At 55.4% G+C, this 18,321-nt stretch overlaps 1 protein-coding gene across 13 annotated transcripts in view; it reads right to left on the bottom strand.

The window, feature by feature from the left end:
• The window catches only part of LOC101530588 (transforming acidic coiled-coil-containing protein 2), a 115,752-nt gene that overhangs the window by 27,530 nt on the left and 69,901 nt on the right, over positions 1–18,321 (bottom strand). For all 13 annotated transcript variants that reach the window (XM_058671720.1, XM_058671719.1, XM_058671723.1 and 10 more), the window contains 2 exons: positions 7,404–7,540; positions 803–2,099 (listed from right to left, as the gene is read on the bottom strand). In XM_058671720.1, the coding sequence (XP_058527703.1) occupies positions 803–2,099; positions 7,404–7,540 (1,434 nt within the window). The remainder of the gene's footprint in view (positions 1–802; positions 2,100–7,403; positions 7,541–18,321) is intronic.

Here is an 18,321-nt window from a genome sequence, read left to right as displayed (position 1 = left end):
CGGAGGACAAGAGGCCCAATTACTACTGACTTCCTGGGCACTGCAGGGTGTCACCTTCAGACTCCAGCCACCTCACTTGAGCTTACAGGGACCTCTGGGCTCCTGTCTACCAAAACTGCCTAGAGGGGCCAGTGGGTTAAGCATTGCCAGCAATGCTGGCAGACCACAGCAGGACTGTGCTGCCATCCTTCTGAGGCAGCTCCCTGCTAAAGGTTGGGAAGGCAGTGGAAGATGGCTCCAGGGCTTTGGGCCCCTGCTGCCACATGGGAGACATAGAAGGAATGCCAGGCTCCTGGTCTCAGCCTGGATTAGCCCTGTCTGTTGCGGCCATTGGAAAATCAAACAGCGGATGGAGACCAATCTCTCTGTCCATTTCTCTTAGAGAGAGGAAAGAAGAGGAGGGTTGGGGATGGGGGAAGGGTTCTTAAGGCTGGTTAGGTATATGGCCTTGCCCAGCTCCTGGGTCCAACTCTCATTCACAGCCAGAAACAAATACTATGGATTGTATGTCACAGGACATCTCCTGGCTTCTCCCCAAAGCAACGTACTCACAAAAGCAACTCGTGGAGGGAGAAGGGCAGTGCCCAGCAGGGATGGGCAAAGGCCACCACTGTAGCCCCAGAGAGGAGGAAACCATGCACTCTACCTGCTTTGTGAAACGGGCAAGGACGTGGCGTCACACAGCAGCCAGGGCACAGGCTAGGGCAGCCAGAGGCTAGGTGGACCCCTGGCTGTACACGGGTCACGGGCAGCGTGCAGACCCCGGCCTCCCCACCCTTCCCACCGTCACCCCTCAACTTACGTCTTAAGGGGCGTCTTCTTCTTCTTGGCGGGCTTGTTTAGCCCGTCCCCGTCCACAGCGCCGGCTTCGATGGCACTGGCTGGGATCTCAAAGGAGGCTGGGGACTTAGATGGGGAGCTGGGGGTCTTACAGGATGTCTTAAAGGGGTCAACGGACTCGTCGCAGGCCTCGGGGTCAAAGGTGTAGGACTGTTGGGGCAGTTTGGGAGACTCCTGCATTTTTGAGGTGGAAGAAAAGGGGTTAAAGTTGGGGTCATCCCACTTGTCAAGATCAAAGGTGTAGGTACCTTTGGCGATAGGGATGTCGCTGGGCTCAGCAGGGGAGCTGGTGGGTGAGGCAGGGGCGTTGTCCAGTTTCTCGGGGGTCTTTTTCATCTTTGGCCTCCGTAGGGGCATCTTGGTGATGGGCTTTTTGCCTGTCTTTTTGGTAGGAGGGGTGCTGTCCCCCTGGCCGTCCTCAGAGTAGTCAAACTCCAGCCTCACCGGCAGCCCTCTGGCAGGGGAGTCTCCTTGTCCCCCACTTTCCGTGGAGGTCCCCTCTGCCGCCTCGGGGGCCGTGCTGCTGGACAAGGCTTGCACTGGGGGAGAGTTCTGTCCTCTGCCACCTGCCGGGGCTGGAGCACCAGCTTCCTCCGTATCCTCCAAGGCTGGCGAGCAGGTGCTGTCGGGTACAGCTGCAGCTGCAGGTTCCAGGGGACTCTCCTCGGACGTGCCCGTTCTGGAACCCTCAGGCTTGGCTGGCTCCGTTTTGGTCTCTGATGCTACATGCTCCTCAGCGTGGACAGGTCCCTCGTCGGCTGGCTCTGGTTGCGTCTCTTCCACTGGGGGCGTCTCTGCAGGCTTCTTGGTGGTGTGTTTCTTTTTCAAGGATGGCGGCCTCGGCTTTTTAGCTCGCTTAAGGGTGCTAGACGCGCTGCTGGGACCCGTGCTGTACACATCCACGGCAGGGGCCGTGGCCTCAGGGCTGCCCGAGCAGGAAGCACCATCAAAGTCTCCGGCTTGCAGGCTGAGGGAGCGGGGCAGCGTGGACTTGGAGGCAGGCACAGAGTCCGAGGATTTCCTCCGTGTGCTCCCTGGGCACTCCTGAGGCTTGGAGTCTGGGCAGCGAGGCTCTGAGCTCTGGAAGGAGTCGACCAGCTCGATGCTGTCGAAGTCCAAGTTGTAAGTCCCACTACTGGCTATGGGCTTGTCTTCATCGAAGACAGCTGAGAAGGAGTGTGAGGGAGGCCGGAAAGGGCTGCCTTCCACCGAGTCGTGCCGTGGGCCATCGGGCACGGGGGTCGTCTCAGAGCTGCAGCCTGGGAAAGGGAGACAACGCTGTCACTGGAGAGGTGTCACCCCCAGACTGCCACCCCCAGGGCGAGCAGGAGCTGACAAATGCCACCACTGGGCACCCACTCGGTTGCAAACCCCACCTCATCACTTTCCTAATCTGTGAAATTGGAGTAATGATGGCTGATGAAGGGACAACCCAGACTACTCAAAACACATTTGTCAAGACCCTAACCAGGACTGGGGATGCAACAACCAAGAAAGCAGATACAACCTTTGCCTTCCTGCAAGCCACATTTGTCAGGGAGGAGACTGAACAATCAGACTGTCAGAAAGGGGTTGTGGCGTGGCAGTAAAGCCACAGTCTGTGATACTGGCATCCCATATGGGCAGCAGTTCATGTCCCGGCTACTCTGTCTCTGATCCAGCTCACTGCTCATTCCCCTGGGAAAAACAGCAAAAGATGGTCCAAGCGCTTGGGTCAATGCCATTTGTGTGGGAGACCCAGCTAATGCTCCTGGCTTTGACCTGGGGAGTAAGCAAGCCTCTGGGCATCTCTCTAAGAAGATGATCCATAATACAGAGAAAAATACAGCAGGAGGGAAGGGAGCATTGCATTTTAAAATAAGGCCTTTTGGGGTGAAAACATCTGAGCAAAGGCATGGGTCTGTGGGCTTGCTGGAGAAGGAAGTACCCTAGGCACAGGAGCCAGCAGGTGCAACGGCTCTGGGGCAGAAGCACCCCCAGACCCTCAGAGGAACCCCTAGGAGGCCAGGGTGGCTGCAGCGAGGGAGACAAGCAGCACCCAGCATGGTGTGTCTGTTCCCCAGTCAGAGCCTCGGAGAGGACACTGAGAGGCCCCCAGGCAACAGCGATGGGATGAGCTCACGGCTGCCACCCTGCCCTCCAACTCTGCCTGCCTCACGTCTGCCTCTTGTACCATCTCGGCTCTCTTGGCTACTTCCTCCCAGCCAAGGAGGCTGCTCCTTATTCCCCAGGCACTGGCTCAATGACCTTACAACCCCACTAGTGCAAAGGGACCTGGACAGCCCTGGCCTGACTCTGCTTGCACCAGGTGGCACCTTTGCTGCATCTCCAGGGGTCACAGCTATTCGGGGGCTGTCGAGGACGCTAAAAATGATGTCACCGGGAAACCACAAATGCAGCTCTGGACCACGCAGAGCAAATGTAGCAATGTGGTCCGGAAGAGTACAGAATAAGGAACAAAAGAGGCCAGGCCAGGCTTGGGACATAAACCAGCAAAGGTCAGGAACGCTGAACCTGAGCTGGTCTCTCTCACGAGGCTGTGACAACTTCTACAGTACAGATGGCACTCTGGGCAGTGCTCAGCAGGCTCTGTCTGTCAACCCTTTGCTTCGGGAATGGTGCCCAGGATGCTCATCAAGGAAGTGGGAGATTACAGCTATGAGGTAACTGGACGGCTCGGGAGTCTGGGAGCTGCTTCAACATCTCCCTGCCTCTGCCTCCACGGCCAGGTTCTCTTGCAGGTGGGGACAGTGCCTTCTGGAAGTGGTGGTGGGTCTGCCCTGACTTTGAGCTTTTCTGCATCTTCGGTGTTCTGACCATGGAGCAGCTGTGTCAAGCCTCCTGGCTCTGCTCTCTCTGCAGCCCCTTAAAATCCCAGGTCTCCCTCCATCCGGCCTTCCCTGGGCAGTGGCTCAGCAGCGTAGGGATGGGGTCTCAGGTGCATCTCCAGACAGGGAAAGTCTGAAACCCAGATCCTCCTACCAGCTTCATGGTCTGTCTGGGGTCAACATCTACTTGCCTAGAGGAGTGAGTGGGATTTAGGATGAGCTGGGCTATGTCGTTGAGCATGAGTCTAGACTCCCTATGGGCTTTTGTCTCTGAGGCAGGAGGGGCGGGGTGGCAGAAGGGATAGGCAGATGCTGTCCCCTGGTTCTGCTCTCCACTGAAGTGGCCTAAACACAGACCTGCAAGGCACCAGCCTGACACCTGTCTGCAGGAGTGGGGGAGGCCATGTTCCCACACTTTCCCCACAGCCCACTGTCACACATTCTCTCCTGGGGGCCCTGTGGAGCCCACCAGCAACATGCGCTGCCGGGCATCTGTCCTGCTCTCTAAGCCCGGCCAATCCCACAGGGCTCGGGAGGGGAAAGGCCTGAGGCAGGCAGCGTGGGCACCCCGTGTAAGTCAGCAGAGTGAGGATGCTACCTCTGGGGCAGCCAGCCGCTGGGATCTTCACACAGCCCGGACTGGGGGAAGGGGTGGGGGTGGGGTGCCCACACAAGCCCAGGCCTCAAGCTTCCTGACTGCTAGCCTGGCTTCCAGAGGACACAGAGAAGTAGTCTCAGGTCCCAGACAATATATGATGCAATCAAGGGCTCGGCAGGGAGGGGATTCAGGGGTGGGAAGCAACCCTCGGCTGAGTCCTGCCCTCGTGGAGTTCTCTCGCAAGACTCCTCTAAGGCTCATGCTGTCAGAAACAGCCACTAAGAGACAGGGTGGCATGGCATGTGTTTGCCTTTAAGAGTGGGCTGTTCTCTGCTTCGTGGGAAAGGAAGTCGGGCACAAGGAGGAAGGGTGGGAACAAAGAACGGACTGGCACCCCAGTGCCAGGGGTCACACGGCCAGTCCTCTCTGCATTCTCTTCTGTGTCCAGGGATAAAGGCATGGTAGCATGCCATCCTTTCCTTCCAGACTCTTCTAAAGCACCCCACACAGTCTGAGGCATGAGTACATTACATCTGCCCCAAAATCCCCGGTTTGACCTGGGGATTACACAGTATTGGCCATTTGGCCACTTGCTCCTATCCACTGCGGAAGAGCTTCTGAAAATAACCCAGCTGCCCACTCCCCACGCTTTATGTGAGAGACAGGAGGCAGTGCACCATGAGCACACCCCACCTCCTCCACATTCGAAGGAAATAAATTCCAATCAGCATCCTCAGGCGGGGGGCCGGGGAGATGGGAAGGGGGGTGCGATCAGTGTCTGTGCTAACTCAGCAAAACCCAGCTCCCGCTGCCGGCTGTCAGAGGGGAGAACACAAACTGCATTTGTCAGGCACCACAGCTCGGCCCTGGCACTGGGAGTGCATCTGCAGAGGAACAATGCCCTGGGAGCGGGCACCCTTTTGGAAACAATGGCCTGCTTGAACCCAGGGCAGATCAAAAGGATGCCAAGGTCAGAGGGCCACCTGGCCCTCAGCCAAGGCACGGGTCCGACGAGTGGGTTGGTCCTGGCCGGCCTTGTCCTGTTTCTCCCACCGCCACCTGTACCCCTGCTCTGGGCAGCCTTGAGCTCAGGCACACGAACATCCAGCCTGCGGGATCCCGCACTATCCTGGGTCTCACTGCAGGCACAGAGAAACCTCTGTCCTTGGAAAGCCAGGCCAGAAAGGGAAGAGGTGGATCTCAGAACAGGTTGGTGACATGCACCTAGCATGTGGTCTGGAGGGAGCTGGCCTCACAGACTCTTTACAGGAAGGGCTATGGCCAGAGCAGGGACCTCTAAAGTGTGGGGACCAGGGGTGGGCTAAGACATCTGTGGGAGCTGGTGCTGTGGCACAGTATGTTAAACCTCTGCCTGCTGTGGCCAGCATCCCATAAGAGTAGCAGTTTGAGACCCAGCTGTTCCACTTTTTTTTTAAAGATTTATTTAGTTTTATTACAAACTCAGATATACAGAGAGGAGGAGAGACAGAGAGGAAGATCTTCCATCCGATGATTCACTCCCCAAGTGAGCCCCAACGGCCGGTGCTGCGCCGATCCGATGCTGGGAACCTGGAACCTCTTCTGGGTCTCCCACGCGGGTGCAGTGTCCCAATGCATTGGGCCGCCGTCCTCAACTGCTTTCCCAGGCCACAAGCAGGGAGTTGGATGGGAAGTGGAGCTGCCGGGATATGAACCGGCGCCCATATGGGATCCCGGCGCGTTCAAGGCGAGGACTTTAGCAGCTAGGCCACATCGCCGGGCCCTGTTCCACTTCTGATCAGCTCCTTGCTGGTGTACCTGGGAAGGCAGTGGAAGATGGCCCGAGTCCTTGGGTCTCTATACACACATGGGGGACCTGGAAGAAGCTGCTGGTCCTAGCTTCAGACCAGTCCAGCGCTGGCCACTGTGGCTATTTGGGGAACGAACCAGTGGATGGAAGACCTCTCTCTCTCAGTCACTCTGCCTTTCAAATATTACTATTAACAACAACAGGACACCTGCATCCCACATTAGGGTACCTGGGCTCCAGTTCTAGTCCCACGTCTCATTGCAGCCTCCTACCAATGCCGCCCGGGGAGGCAGCAGAAATGACTCCAGTGATGGGTCCTGCCGCCTCCATGGGAGATCCAGAGCCTGGAACCCCAGCTTCCAGATTTGGTCCTGGCTGTTGTGGCATTTAGGGAGTGAACCACTGAATGGGATTCTCTCTGCTACTTGAATAAATAAGCAAAAGATCCTAACAAAATAAAGTGTGGGACCTGGAGCGGTCCTGGTGCTAAGGCACTATTTGGCCCCTGGCCAGCCTGTGTGGCCCCCATTGGCAGGCCCTGTTTCCTCCCAGGGCAGGTGGCACCACTCCTGAGAACACAAACCAAGTGGGCAGGCTGGAGGTGGGGGTGACACCTGCTCTATGGAAAACGGACTCCATGGTCTGTGATCTGATTCACTCGAGTGCAGACCAGCAGTCGAGGGCAGAGAAATAAATCAGGCAGCACAAAAGTGACGGGGAGTGAAGGAGCCACAGAGCCGGGCAGCACCAGCTCAACTTCCTCTCACCATGATTGGCCATGCCTGACCAGAAGTGCCTGGACATAAACCCACTCACAGGAAATTCTACACTTTAACCTCATGTGATAAGGTCAAAACGGGTGTGCTAAAAACACACCATCAGGCCATGATGTGTTTAAGAGGTGCAAAAAACAAACGAATTCTGTGTTTAGACTCAGGTCCTATTCCTAAGGAAACTTATGTACTCACAGCGCCCAGGCCTGAGGCAGCTTTGCTGCTGCAGCAAAAGTGCAAAGTTACCAACATTCTGACAGGAGTGAATGGCCAAATATTGCAATCCAAGATCATGCTGGCAACTTTCTTGACCTGCTTGTCCCCACTTCAAGTGCAAGGTTCCCAGAGCTCTCCACCCCACCCCCACCACCTGTACAGCAAGTCCAGCACGGCTCATCACCTTCGCTTATCTGCCATCCCACATACCTCATGTAAACCACCACCCACCGCCAAGGAGACCTGGGGCAGCCACAGATTGGAGACGCATCCAGCAGTCTCTCAGGTACCCCAGGGTGGATGCCATTTCCAGCCAGGCCCCGCTGCAGGGATCCCGGGGGCTCCTGAGCCTTCATTACCTGGTTCTTCCGGGGGTGGTGGTATGCTGATCTCAGGTTCAGGGATGACTTCGGGGGGCGGTGGTGGTGGGGCTGGGGGAGCTTTGACGGGGGTCGTCGACTCCGGAGTCTCAAATGCTTCTTCTGAATCAGAACTCCTGAGGGCAAGAAGGAGACACGGGGGTTGGAGAGATGCCAGAGCTATTTCTGCCACGACACTGTGGCCTTCGGACCGCAGGGCGGTGCATCCAAAGCACCACCCAACTCCTCGGCAACAGACATGAGGACTCATTCCCAAGCCAACCTTGCCATCAGCTTTGAAGTTCCCCGAACGAGAGGCGCTCTGAACTCAGCTCTGCTTGCAACACTTACCTGTCCCTTCGTGGCAAACACACACAGCAGGCTCCGGATGAACTCTGGCAAATGATGGTTGGTGATTCCCAGTGCTACAGAGGCATCTGTACGTTCCCTGCTGCGGTCCCACCCACCTCCAGGACTCCCACCCACCTCAGGAACCCAGCTCTCCAAGCTCCTGCCTTCCTGGCACTTCTGATGCAAACACAGATTAAAGTGCATGTACTCCTGGTGTGGCCTTCCCCCATGACAGTAGCCAGCCTTGTTTATCCTAAGTCCCCAACCCTGAAAGAGAAGGCAATGAATGACCAGCAGCTCAGTGAAAGAGTGAATGAATGAATGGAAGCCGGAGAGCAAGCCAGAAAGCACAGCCAGTGACCCCTGACCCTACCAGTGTGGTTAGCAGGGAAGCCTGCCCTCCAGGCAGCTGCCCCACGCAGAGAACAGCACCGAGACAGAACCCCCCCAGAGAAGCTTTGTGGGCTGAGACACTGTCTGCAATGCTGGCATCCCCCATAAATGAGTGCCAGTTCAAGTCCTGGCTGCCATCCTTCTGATCCCTGCTCCCTGCTAAGGCACCTAGGAAGATAGCGCCAGGTGGGCCAAAGGCTTGAGCCTCTGCCAGCTACGAGGGAGATCACAATGGAGTTCTTGACTAGGAAGTGAACTTGCAGATGGAAGACCTCATTTTCTCATAGTCTCTTGCTCTCTGTGTCACTTTGCCTTTCAAATAAGTAAAGCAATCCGAGGAGCAAGAGGGGAAGGGATGGAGAAGAAACTGCTTTGCCCATTACCGAAGGGAAGCAGCTCCCCAAAGGAGCGCCCTGCCTGGGTTAAAGATGCCCCGCACTAGCTACCTCCCTAACCCAGCTGCCTGGGCTCCCTGCTGGGCACAGATGATCCCTCTGAGCCCCTACTCAGATGGAGACCCTGCAGCTGGAAGGCAATGGGGCATGCCAGGCCTGAAAGCCCAGCACTGCAAGATGCCCACATGGAGAGCTCCAACAGGCATGAGGGCCCAGTGACCTCATATTCTTCTATAGACCCTCAGCCAGTGGCCAGTAGGGAGCAGCGACAATCACAGTGACCTCTCAGCTCTGTGCTGGAGCCAGGGCAGGGAGCTGCTCCCACAAGAGCCCCAAGGATGCTGCTTTTACGATTTGTTTCTCTGTAACCAACTTTACTAGTGCCAAACACCAACCTCCTCCCAGAACCTGGGCTCCTCCCAGCAGCTCTGGGGAACACAGAGGCAAACACCACCATCAGAGCTGCTCCGGATGGGCTCCAATGAACGGCACACTGGCAAGTTTCGAGACACAGTACATGACCCATGCAAGCACAATGGGAGGGACTTAATCATCATTTACTACTTCCCTTTACAACATCCCTTACTGTTAACGTGCTTAGCTTTTCTCTGTAAGGAGACTGTAAGACCCACACCTGGACAACAACTGAACAAGGGACCTGCAGTTTCACAGTCTCTCGGCATGAAAGACACAAGCAAGTCATACAATTGGACAGTAAAGAAGAGAGTTTTATCATCTGGGGCAGAGGGGTGGGACTCTGGGCGTAGTCTGGGAACCCGCTGCCTCACCCCAGCCCCCAGCAACACATGCAGCAGAGGCCACACTAACACGACACGTTGAGCCAACTTGCCTCTTTCCGGAGCATCCTTGAAGGGCCAGCAGCCTGGGTTCCTCACTGCTGGTCACCGCCGTCCACACCCATCGTGCCCACTCCACGGGGGACCACATCTGCCAGGTGCCAAATGCCATCTCCGCTCAAGAACAGCTTCTGCCCGCCCTCTCCCCCAAACCCACCTCCACCTCCCTTGTTGGGATTTAAATCTCTTCCAATGTCACCAAAAAAGTCCACTGCACCCTGCGCAGCCACAGACACTGTGAGTGTCTCAATCCCGAGGCTCAAGCCCAGATGCAGAAACAGGCGGAGGGCTCAGTCCCTGGCATTGGCGTGCCTGGGCGCTGGCAGTGCGCGACTCTGGAGCACAAAGGGCCCCGTGCTTTCTCAGCAGCACAGGCAGGCGCTCGGGGAGGGTCGGCCACGGCTGGGCTCTCGCCGTGGAATTCCAATGAGGTCTAGGAGCTCCAGCTGGCCAGCCTGCACACCTGCTACGAGGGGCCGCCACTTTACCCCTGCCCTACGTGGGAGGAAGTAAAGGGGAGGGCCAGGGTCGGGCACACCAAACCCTTTGTGCTTCCTGCCTGTTTTTACTATGAGCTATTGCTGCGTCAAAACACTGGAACAGCATGCACTTCCGGAGCTGCCTGCCTCCTGTTCCTAATCCTGCACCTTCTCCAGGGAACAGACAGCCAGTTAATTAGAGGAGGCGGATGGCAGCTTTTTCAATTAGCTCTTTCCCCCCCATTCAGTTTCTAGGGGCTCAAAATCTCTTCTAAGAGCAAGGATGTGGGCAGTCCACCCACAGAGTCTGCATACCAAACAGCCACACGGCGGAGGCCAGTGTGTGAAGACACAGTGCCCTCAGCTGCCTGATTTCCTGTTCTCCACTACAAGAAGCAAAAATGCAAGAAATTATTCTGCTAAGGCTCCACAGACACTTTAAAATGAAAGAAAACAAAGCTCATTTAAGTTGGCACAAATAGATACAAGAAAAACACTACTACTGTGAAATGTTAAAATATCTAAGTCACAGAATAATATATTTACCCAGGATGTACATATGCCATGTTCACTGCGCAAGCAAATATGCAGAAATAATCAAATTTATTTCCATGTGTAAATGTGGTTTTCAAATTTCTTTATTTTTTTATTTCACAGATGGGAAATTCCTGGCGTGAAAAGCCTAATAGCCACCATTTGCAGTGCATTTTGTTAAGCGACAGGCATTATATTCATCGACACACTAACCCACGATCCTCAGAAATGTCCCATCCTAGAGTTGACCACAGCCTGGAGATGCCGACGACTCTGGGCTGGGCCATGTTGCTGGTAAGTGGTGGGAGCCAGGGCTCCGATTCAAAGCTGTCTGCCTCTCAAATCTGTGTCCTTCTCACTGCATCTGCGGCTTCTAAAGGCTTTCAGCAAACTCAGCTTATAAATCATTCTCATCCGACAGTCTACCATGGAGGGCAATGAGGCTACTTGGATGAACCTGAAAATGGACACTGGGCTTGGATAAGCCAACTGCAGCACTTTACCTGCTTCTTGGGCATGTCACAAAACATGCTGATGCTTAACTGCAGTCTCTACTTATACCAGTGATGCCCTGGAATCGCTGGACAGTCTTCACTAAGGCAGGGTGGGGCAGGAGAATTACTTCACCGCAGAAGCCAAATCAATCTATCAGCAGCATACGCGGGTGGGCACCGCAACTGCAGAGGGTGGCACATCCCGAACAGAAGGGAGGATGGCGAGCAGAGCTCCGACTGCCACCGGACTGCCTGCCACGGTCCCTGCCGTGCGTGTGTGCAGGTCAGTCATGCTCTGCCAAGCATGTTCCGGGCCTGGCATTGACACAGCACATCACCTGGGGAGGCTGAGTTCAGCGCGGTGGGAAGCAGAAGGCTGTGGCCTGTGCTCTGCGGGACTTGCGGGCTCTGCGGATTCTTTGAAACTCAAGAAAATACCAGGGAAAAAAAACCAAAACACCCAGCCAGAAATTGCATTGGCCGAGCCTGCCTTCATTAAGCACTGCTCCAAGAGGCGCCCCTGCTCCAAATGCAGTACCACCCTAGCAGTGTAAAGTCACCTGCCATCAAGAGCGAGTTCCTTCGCAAGTGCTGCGAAGGTATCCACTCAGGAGCAATGCCTCAGGACTCCACTTGCAAGCCCCCTACAGAAAAGTCGGCGAAGACTGGAGGGAGTTTCCTGAGACCACCTCCTCAGAGTGAGAGGACCAGGGGGAGAGAGAGAGGCCGTGCCAGCAATGGAGGTGGGGGCCGCTCCCCAGCCGCCAGCACACAGTACCTCTCTTCCAGCTCCCTGCAGAGGGCACAGCCTGAGCAGCACGTGCAGGCACTGCCCAGGGTCCCACAGGCATGCCCCTTCCTCCCTGAACAGCAGGCTCAGGAGGAGGCCCCAGCACCCTCAAAGCGCCGCACTAGGACAGGCAGCAATGTCCAGGACAGATGACCACCTGCCACCCCTGGAGAGAGAAGCAGCCCACCCAGAAAGCAAGCTGAGCTTCGGGTAGACCCAGGCTGCCGGGTTCATCCAGGCGTCTGTGTGAGCCTGGTGGAGGTGGGGCTGAGCGAGCAGTTCTGAAACTGCCGTGTGGCACATTTCATTCATCAAAGCATTCTGCTGAATGACGACTTCAGACGGCCTTAGAAAAGCTATCCAATCCTACTCCAGCACACACATACTCCTCTCCCCCCCATCCCTGCTGACAGCGACGTGCCTATCCAACACACACACACACACACACACACACACACACACACACACACACACACTCCTCTTCCCCCCAACAGCGACGTGCCCATCCAACACACACACACACACACACTCCTCTTCCCCCCACCGACAGCGACACACCCATCACACACACACATTCACTCCTCTTCCCCCCGCCAACAGGGACATGCCCATCACACACACACACACACACTCCTCTTCCCCCCAACAGTGACGTGCCCACCCAACACACACACACACACACACACACACACACACTCCTCTTCCCCCCGCCAACAGCGATGTGCCCATCAGACACACACACACAAACACACACACATACCCCTCTTCCCCCCACCGACCGCGACATGCCCACACTGCTCACTCTGCAAGAGGTCTTCCCTGTGATGTGCCCATCCTAGACACAGGAGAGGTGCTTTCTCTGTGATCCCCTCCTCAATATCCAGGTCTGAGAGGAAGTCAAGTTCAACACAGCCAAGTGTACCTGGCCAAGTGCTGTATCATATACACAAGGCTAGTTCTGGGAAGTCAGTCTGCTAGAATCTTCCAGGCCACTAACTCCTACAGGAGACTCAACAAAACCATAGCAGATGACAGCACAGTTATCCCACGATCCCAGCAGGTGGATCCCGTCTGGTTAGTGACTTGGGTTCAAGCAGCCATCACTCAGAGGCCACGCTGAGGTGTCAGCAGGGTTTAAAGGGGCCATGGGCCATGACCATCTCAGCCTGCCCAAAGGGGAACACACATAGATGGATCCATACAGAAACAGCGAGAGTCAGCTAATGAGTGAGCAGGGCTGCAAGACACAGGCATGAGCCCAGGGTTACTTACTAAAGGAAAAGTGGGATTGACTGAAAGGCTTGCAGAGGTTGAAAAGGTCAGAAGTAGGCACTGTCATCCTTAGCTGGGGACACATAACTGGCCCATCGGGGGTCAGAAGCCCCAGTAGAGTGTAGGGAACCTCTGTGAACAAGCCCAATGAAACGCTGAAAAAAGACTGTTCCAGAAGACAGGCAGAGGTAGAATGGAAGACAGGTGCCACCAGCAGCACAGAAACGTCACAGCCCAGCCCAGTCCTCATCCAGCACGCACAACATCATGAGTCACTCCATCTTAGGTCCTGGAATTACAGGAGGTGAGCACAGCGCCCCTTCCTCAGGTCTGCAGCTCTGATTCTGCCCTTGAAATGAGAAATTTGGGGGCTGAGTCTGGTGGTTAAGATGCTGGTTAGGATGCCTGCGTCCCAGGTCACAGTGCCGGGCTCTTGCCTTGCACTTGGCTCCCCCAACTCCAGCTTCCTGTTCGTGCAGACCCTGGGAGCAACAGTGATGGCTCAGGCGACTGGGTCCCCCCACCACCCGAGAGCCCAGGAATACATTTCCAGCTCACGGCCCAGCTCTGGCCTTCACAGGCACAGGGCAAGTGAACAAGCAGATGGAGTGTTCTGTCTCTACCTCTTAAATGACAAAAACAAAAACTGAATGATGAAGATGATGAGCTGCTGGTGTTCCAGGAAGAACTGGCTGCCAAAGGCGGAAACTGCCACGAGACCAGAGGTGGCACTCAGGGTTACACGGAGCGGGATTCAGGCCGGACCGGCACACAGCAGTCCCATCATGGACAGCCCCAAGACAGAGGGTCTCTGTGCCTTGAGGGAAAAAAAGGTTAGACAAAGGCAGCCCCCTGCTCATCGCAATGTAGAGAATCGTAGCCACACAGACATCCACAAGAGGCGCTCTCAGCTAAGAGCCATAGCTTCTCTACCTGACTCTTTACCCCACAGAGAGGGGCAGGACTGTCCAGCCTGCAGGTCAGCAAAGCACCCAGCTAAAGCTCTTGATCTGGCCTTGCCAAAACAACTGCAAGTGGGACTCAACATTCAACTGATAGCGAGCTACTTTGTAATTTGATCATTGTGTGTGGTCTGCAAGTGATGCTATAAATAAACAGCCCTTGGCATAAACAAGGTTTCCACCCCTGATTTCTTTTGGAATGATCCTGGAGAGCCTTAAAGATGCCTTGAATCCTCCAGCTAGCAGGTTACCAGGACTTCTAGTTAATTTGCTCAAAGTTCCCAAGTTGGCATAGCCAGTAATAAGGAAAGCCCATGGAGTGGCAGCTGCCCTGCTGGGACATGTTCTGTGACTGGGGGCTGCCGCAGTCCTCCGAGCTGAACTTTACCGTTCTGGAGGGGTGCACACAACCCATTACTTCTCCAGGGACAAGGCAGTGTGTCCAGAAGGGGGTGGCTCAATGCTGCACAGTTCACGTGGGAGTGTGTGCCCAAAAAAGCACACCCTGGGCACACGCTTAGTCTAAAACTTGGCTGATGTGTAATGATGGCAAGCACCTTGCAGGAGAGAAGCAAGTGTCAGCCAGCAGCTGGAGCCCCCTGAAAGTGCAAGGTGTGACGAAGGCAGTTTCCTGGTCCCCAAATCTGTGACATGCTACTAAATCCTGTTCTACCTTCCTGGCAACAGGCCTGACTGCACATGCAGGCCCAGCAGGGAAGGCTCAGTGCCCTCTGACTGCACATGCAGGCCCAGCAGGGAAGGCTCAGTGCCCTCTGACTTCCTTGTGTTTCAGTACCGACATGCCCCGCTTCAGTCTAGCTTGCACTGAACTCAGGACAACACGCAGAGGCTTCTGACGTGTGGTGACTAAACGTCCCTCCATTTTCCCTGGAGTAGTGTCACAGAAGCAGTGTCTCTCCCTCCGCCAGGAGCCCAGAAAACACCCTCTATTCAACCAGGTCAGGTGGCCTGGGCTTACACTTAAAGACCCTCTCCAGCACTCAACAAAGATGGCTTCTGGTCCCTCCTGGACGCATCAGCCAGTCTAAAACACTTGGTGTCTAGTTTCTGAACTCGATGAAATGAGACGTGATGGCTGGGGTACGGGCAGGATAACATCTGTAAAGAGTACATGAGACAAGCAAACAATGTGAGCATGCGAGAACTCAGAGCAGCAACATGTGGCCAATGGCTCGGGCCTCCCCGAGCTCCTGGCAAGTAACAGACTCCCCACCCTCACCCCACCCCCTGGGCTGTTAACAAGCATAGGTAGAGCAGAGCTTCCACCTTAAATGAGACAGCACCAGCAAATTCAGGAACAAGCTCATGTTGGAGACAAACAGCTATACAGAAACACAAACACAGCACAATTATATACACCAGGGTCATTCAAAAGTTCATGGAAAATGGAATGAAAAGATAAACTTCTTTGGAGGCCAAGAGACTTTGAAACCCAAGCATAGTGGGATGTTCAAAAAGCCAGTAGAAATCAACAAGGCCACGCGTGGATTATAATGCAGAAAAAGCTTCAAACACAGGTCCAGGTTGCCATGGCAACAGGGAGGCCAAAGATTCCCAAGGAGGTAAGACCGGCCTCATTCCTGTGACCTCGGGTGTGCTCAGCAAAATTCTTTCCAATCTCCCCATCCTGGACACAGTGCAGAACCCCTGGACGGGTTTAGCTGGATTATGTCAGAGACAACAGGGATGAGAGCGGCAGAGATGCGCTCCGTCTCTGTCAGTCCAGGTCCAGCAGACATGCCCAGGAGCAGCAAGCAGCGCTCAGCCTGTAGCCATGGCTCGTGGTCTGCCCCCACCCAGGGTCCTGCGGCTTCTCAGGCAGGCACTGGGGCACCAAGATGGGGCTGGTACCAGGATGGGTATGCAGTCAGGAATGAGACCAGTCCCACAGTTCTTCAAAGTTTCCCCAGCCATTCTCCTGTTACATCTTCACAACACATAGGGCCCATGCTCTGAGGTGTGGACGCCAGGCAGGTGAAGCAGGCAGCTCACAAAGTCCCAGGAATGAGAACCTGGAAGACTCAGGCTCAGCATCTCCCAGGGGCAGGGACAACACAAGAACAGGTGTCTTGTCCTCACCCATGTGAACACCAGGGGAGACCATCTCCAGTCCTGGGAAAGGATGGATAAAAGACCGCCAGTGGGGGCAGCTGGGAATGGCTGGCCAGCCTGCATCTCCTTCCACTTCACCCTCACCCACTAGACCCTTACTTTTGCCCCATTCTTCTACTCTGTCCTAGGCACACATGATGCTGTGCCAGCCACAAAAGTTTGTGGCCACTAAAACACTCAGGGAGTGTTGTGGGGGCCACTCGGATTTCCTGGACCAGCCCAGTGACCTTTGTGTAAAGTCAGCATGGCCCCAAGTGTGGTTGCTCTTGCTGGTTCATGCCGGCCAAAGCAGGAGCCCATCCCGGGTCACAGAGAGAGCCAGTGGATGACTCAGCTCAGGGCAGGGTCTTCCAAAGCCAAGGCCATAGAGTTCTGGCTCTGCAGGTGTTGCTCTGGCCCCAGTACCCCAGCTCCAGAGCCCTTTATATCCAAGGTGCCCTGGCCTACATGTTTCCATCTCAGGGTGTCCATCCCTGTGTCCCTGTGTACTGAGTTTTTGCCCCCATGCCCGCCCCCACACTTTTCTCTCCCCTCCAAGTTTCTCCCTGCCCCCGGCAGAAAGGCACACAAGCACATCAGGACTGCCCCACTGACAGGGAGCCTGCACTTGCCATCAATAATCAAGGCTCGTGCGCGTTGGCTTTATTATTCATAATCTTGCCTTCACAGTGGGCTTCAAAGCCTTGTAAATTACCGTGACTCACGGGAATGGGGGGAAACATGGCTTTATTGTCTCAGAACAGGGGACAACAGCAGCCTTCAACTCACCTGTTTCTAACATGTACCAACACAGACTGAGCTACACTGAGAAGGCATTGCTTCTGCAAGTGCAAACTGGTACACTTCACATGGTGGGTCCCAGTAGCTGGCTACCTCTCAAGCCCCCAGAAGGGGTGGCAGCCCTCTGGGTGTGGCCAGTCATCTGGGATGCCAGCTCACTGCTGGGGACAGCCCGGACTTGAGTAAGGCCTCTGGAAACTTCGCAGCTGTGTCCAGAAAGGACTTGGTTTCCTTGCACTTACCTGAAAACCAGCAACTCTCAGAGCCCTGAGGATGCACTCCCAGCCCTGTTGAGCAAATGGCGACCTGTGGGCCTATGTCCCCCAGTGAGTCTCAATGCTGACCTCACACATGGAAATAGAGAGTGCAAGCCTAGACGTGGCTGGAGACAAGCACACCTCTGTGCCAGGTTTGCAGCTAAGCAAGTTTAAGTCGACTCGTCCCTAGAGCCTGCTGACCCTGCCTTGCACAGCCAGCAGGACCCTGTGTCCTCTGTCCTTGCTTTCCCAGCATCTTCACAGGGGCGAAGGCAGAGGACAGCCGGGCGGCAGTAGAGGAGAGCCAGGCAGCAATGCTGCTCCGTGCCTTGGAGAAGACCATGGCCTTGCCTCCTGCGCTGCCCGTGCCCCCATTCTCCCACACAAGGCAGCAATGACAACTCTGCCTTTGACCCACTTACGGTAGCTCATGAACAGATCCACACAGAGGCACTGCCTTCAGTAGGATAAGCTACTTCTAAGATTTCTCTGACACCTCATAGAAGAAAACAGCATGCCATCCACCACTACAAAATCAGACAGGGGCAGGTATAGCTCCAGAGTCAGGCTCTGCCCTTTATGCAGGGCTTATCTCTGGGTGGGTTTCTTAATGCCTCAGGCCTCAGTATTCCCATCTGCACAGTGGCAGAGACAGGCGATGGCACCTGCCCCAAGGGCCCGTGGAGAGAGACGTGGCACTCAGCAGGGACACTGTTCCTCTCCCACACACGCTAAGTCGGAAATGCACGCCCAGCTCAGTCTCACTGCACACAGTGGCACTCGGAGCTGTTTCTGCAACCCTGGTACGGACAGCCAGCTGTGCTCGCCATGGCAGAGAATCAGGCTGCTCAGCACCCACTGGGAAAGGATGCACGTGCCACATTCCAAGGACAGGTTCTGTCAAACAGGAATTCCGGTCGCCCCACACAGTCAAAGCACCCTAATGGAAGCACCGGAAGTCAGTGACCACCTGCACCCACTTGCTCCAGTCTACACAGTACTCAGCACACTCCTCGCCCTCACACAGTAGGAGCAACGCTCAGCCTGCAGGATGTTTACTTCTGTGAGGCCCCAGAGTCAGCAGACAGCACAGTGCATGGGCTCACAGGTGGACAAGTCAAGAGTGGATTTGGGGGCTGACATTGGGGTGCAGTGGATTAAGCCACTGCCTGTGAAGCCAGCATCCCATAGCAGACCACTGGCTCCAGCCCTGGCTGTGCC

This window comes from Ochotona princeps, chromosome 13 (assembly GCF_030435755.1).
Source record: "Ochotona princeps isolate mOchPri1 chromosome 13, mOchPri1.hap1, whole genome shotgun sequence".
Classification (NCBI taxonomy): Eukaryota; Metazoa; Chordata; class Mammalia; order Lagomorpha; family Ochotonidae; genus Ochotona; species Ochotona princeps.
The sequence above is the reverse complement of the archived record's forward strand: the minus strand, read 5'-3'. Positions and strand labels throughout refer to the sequence as shown.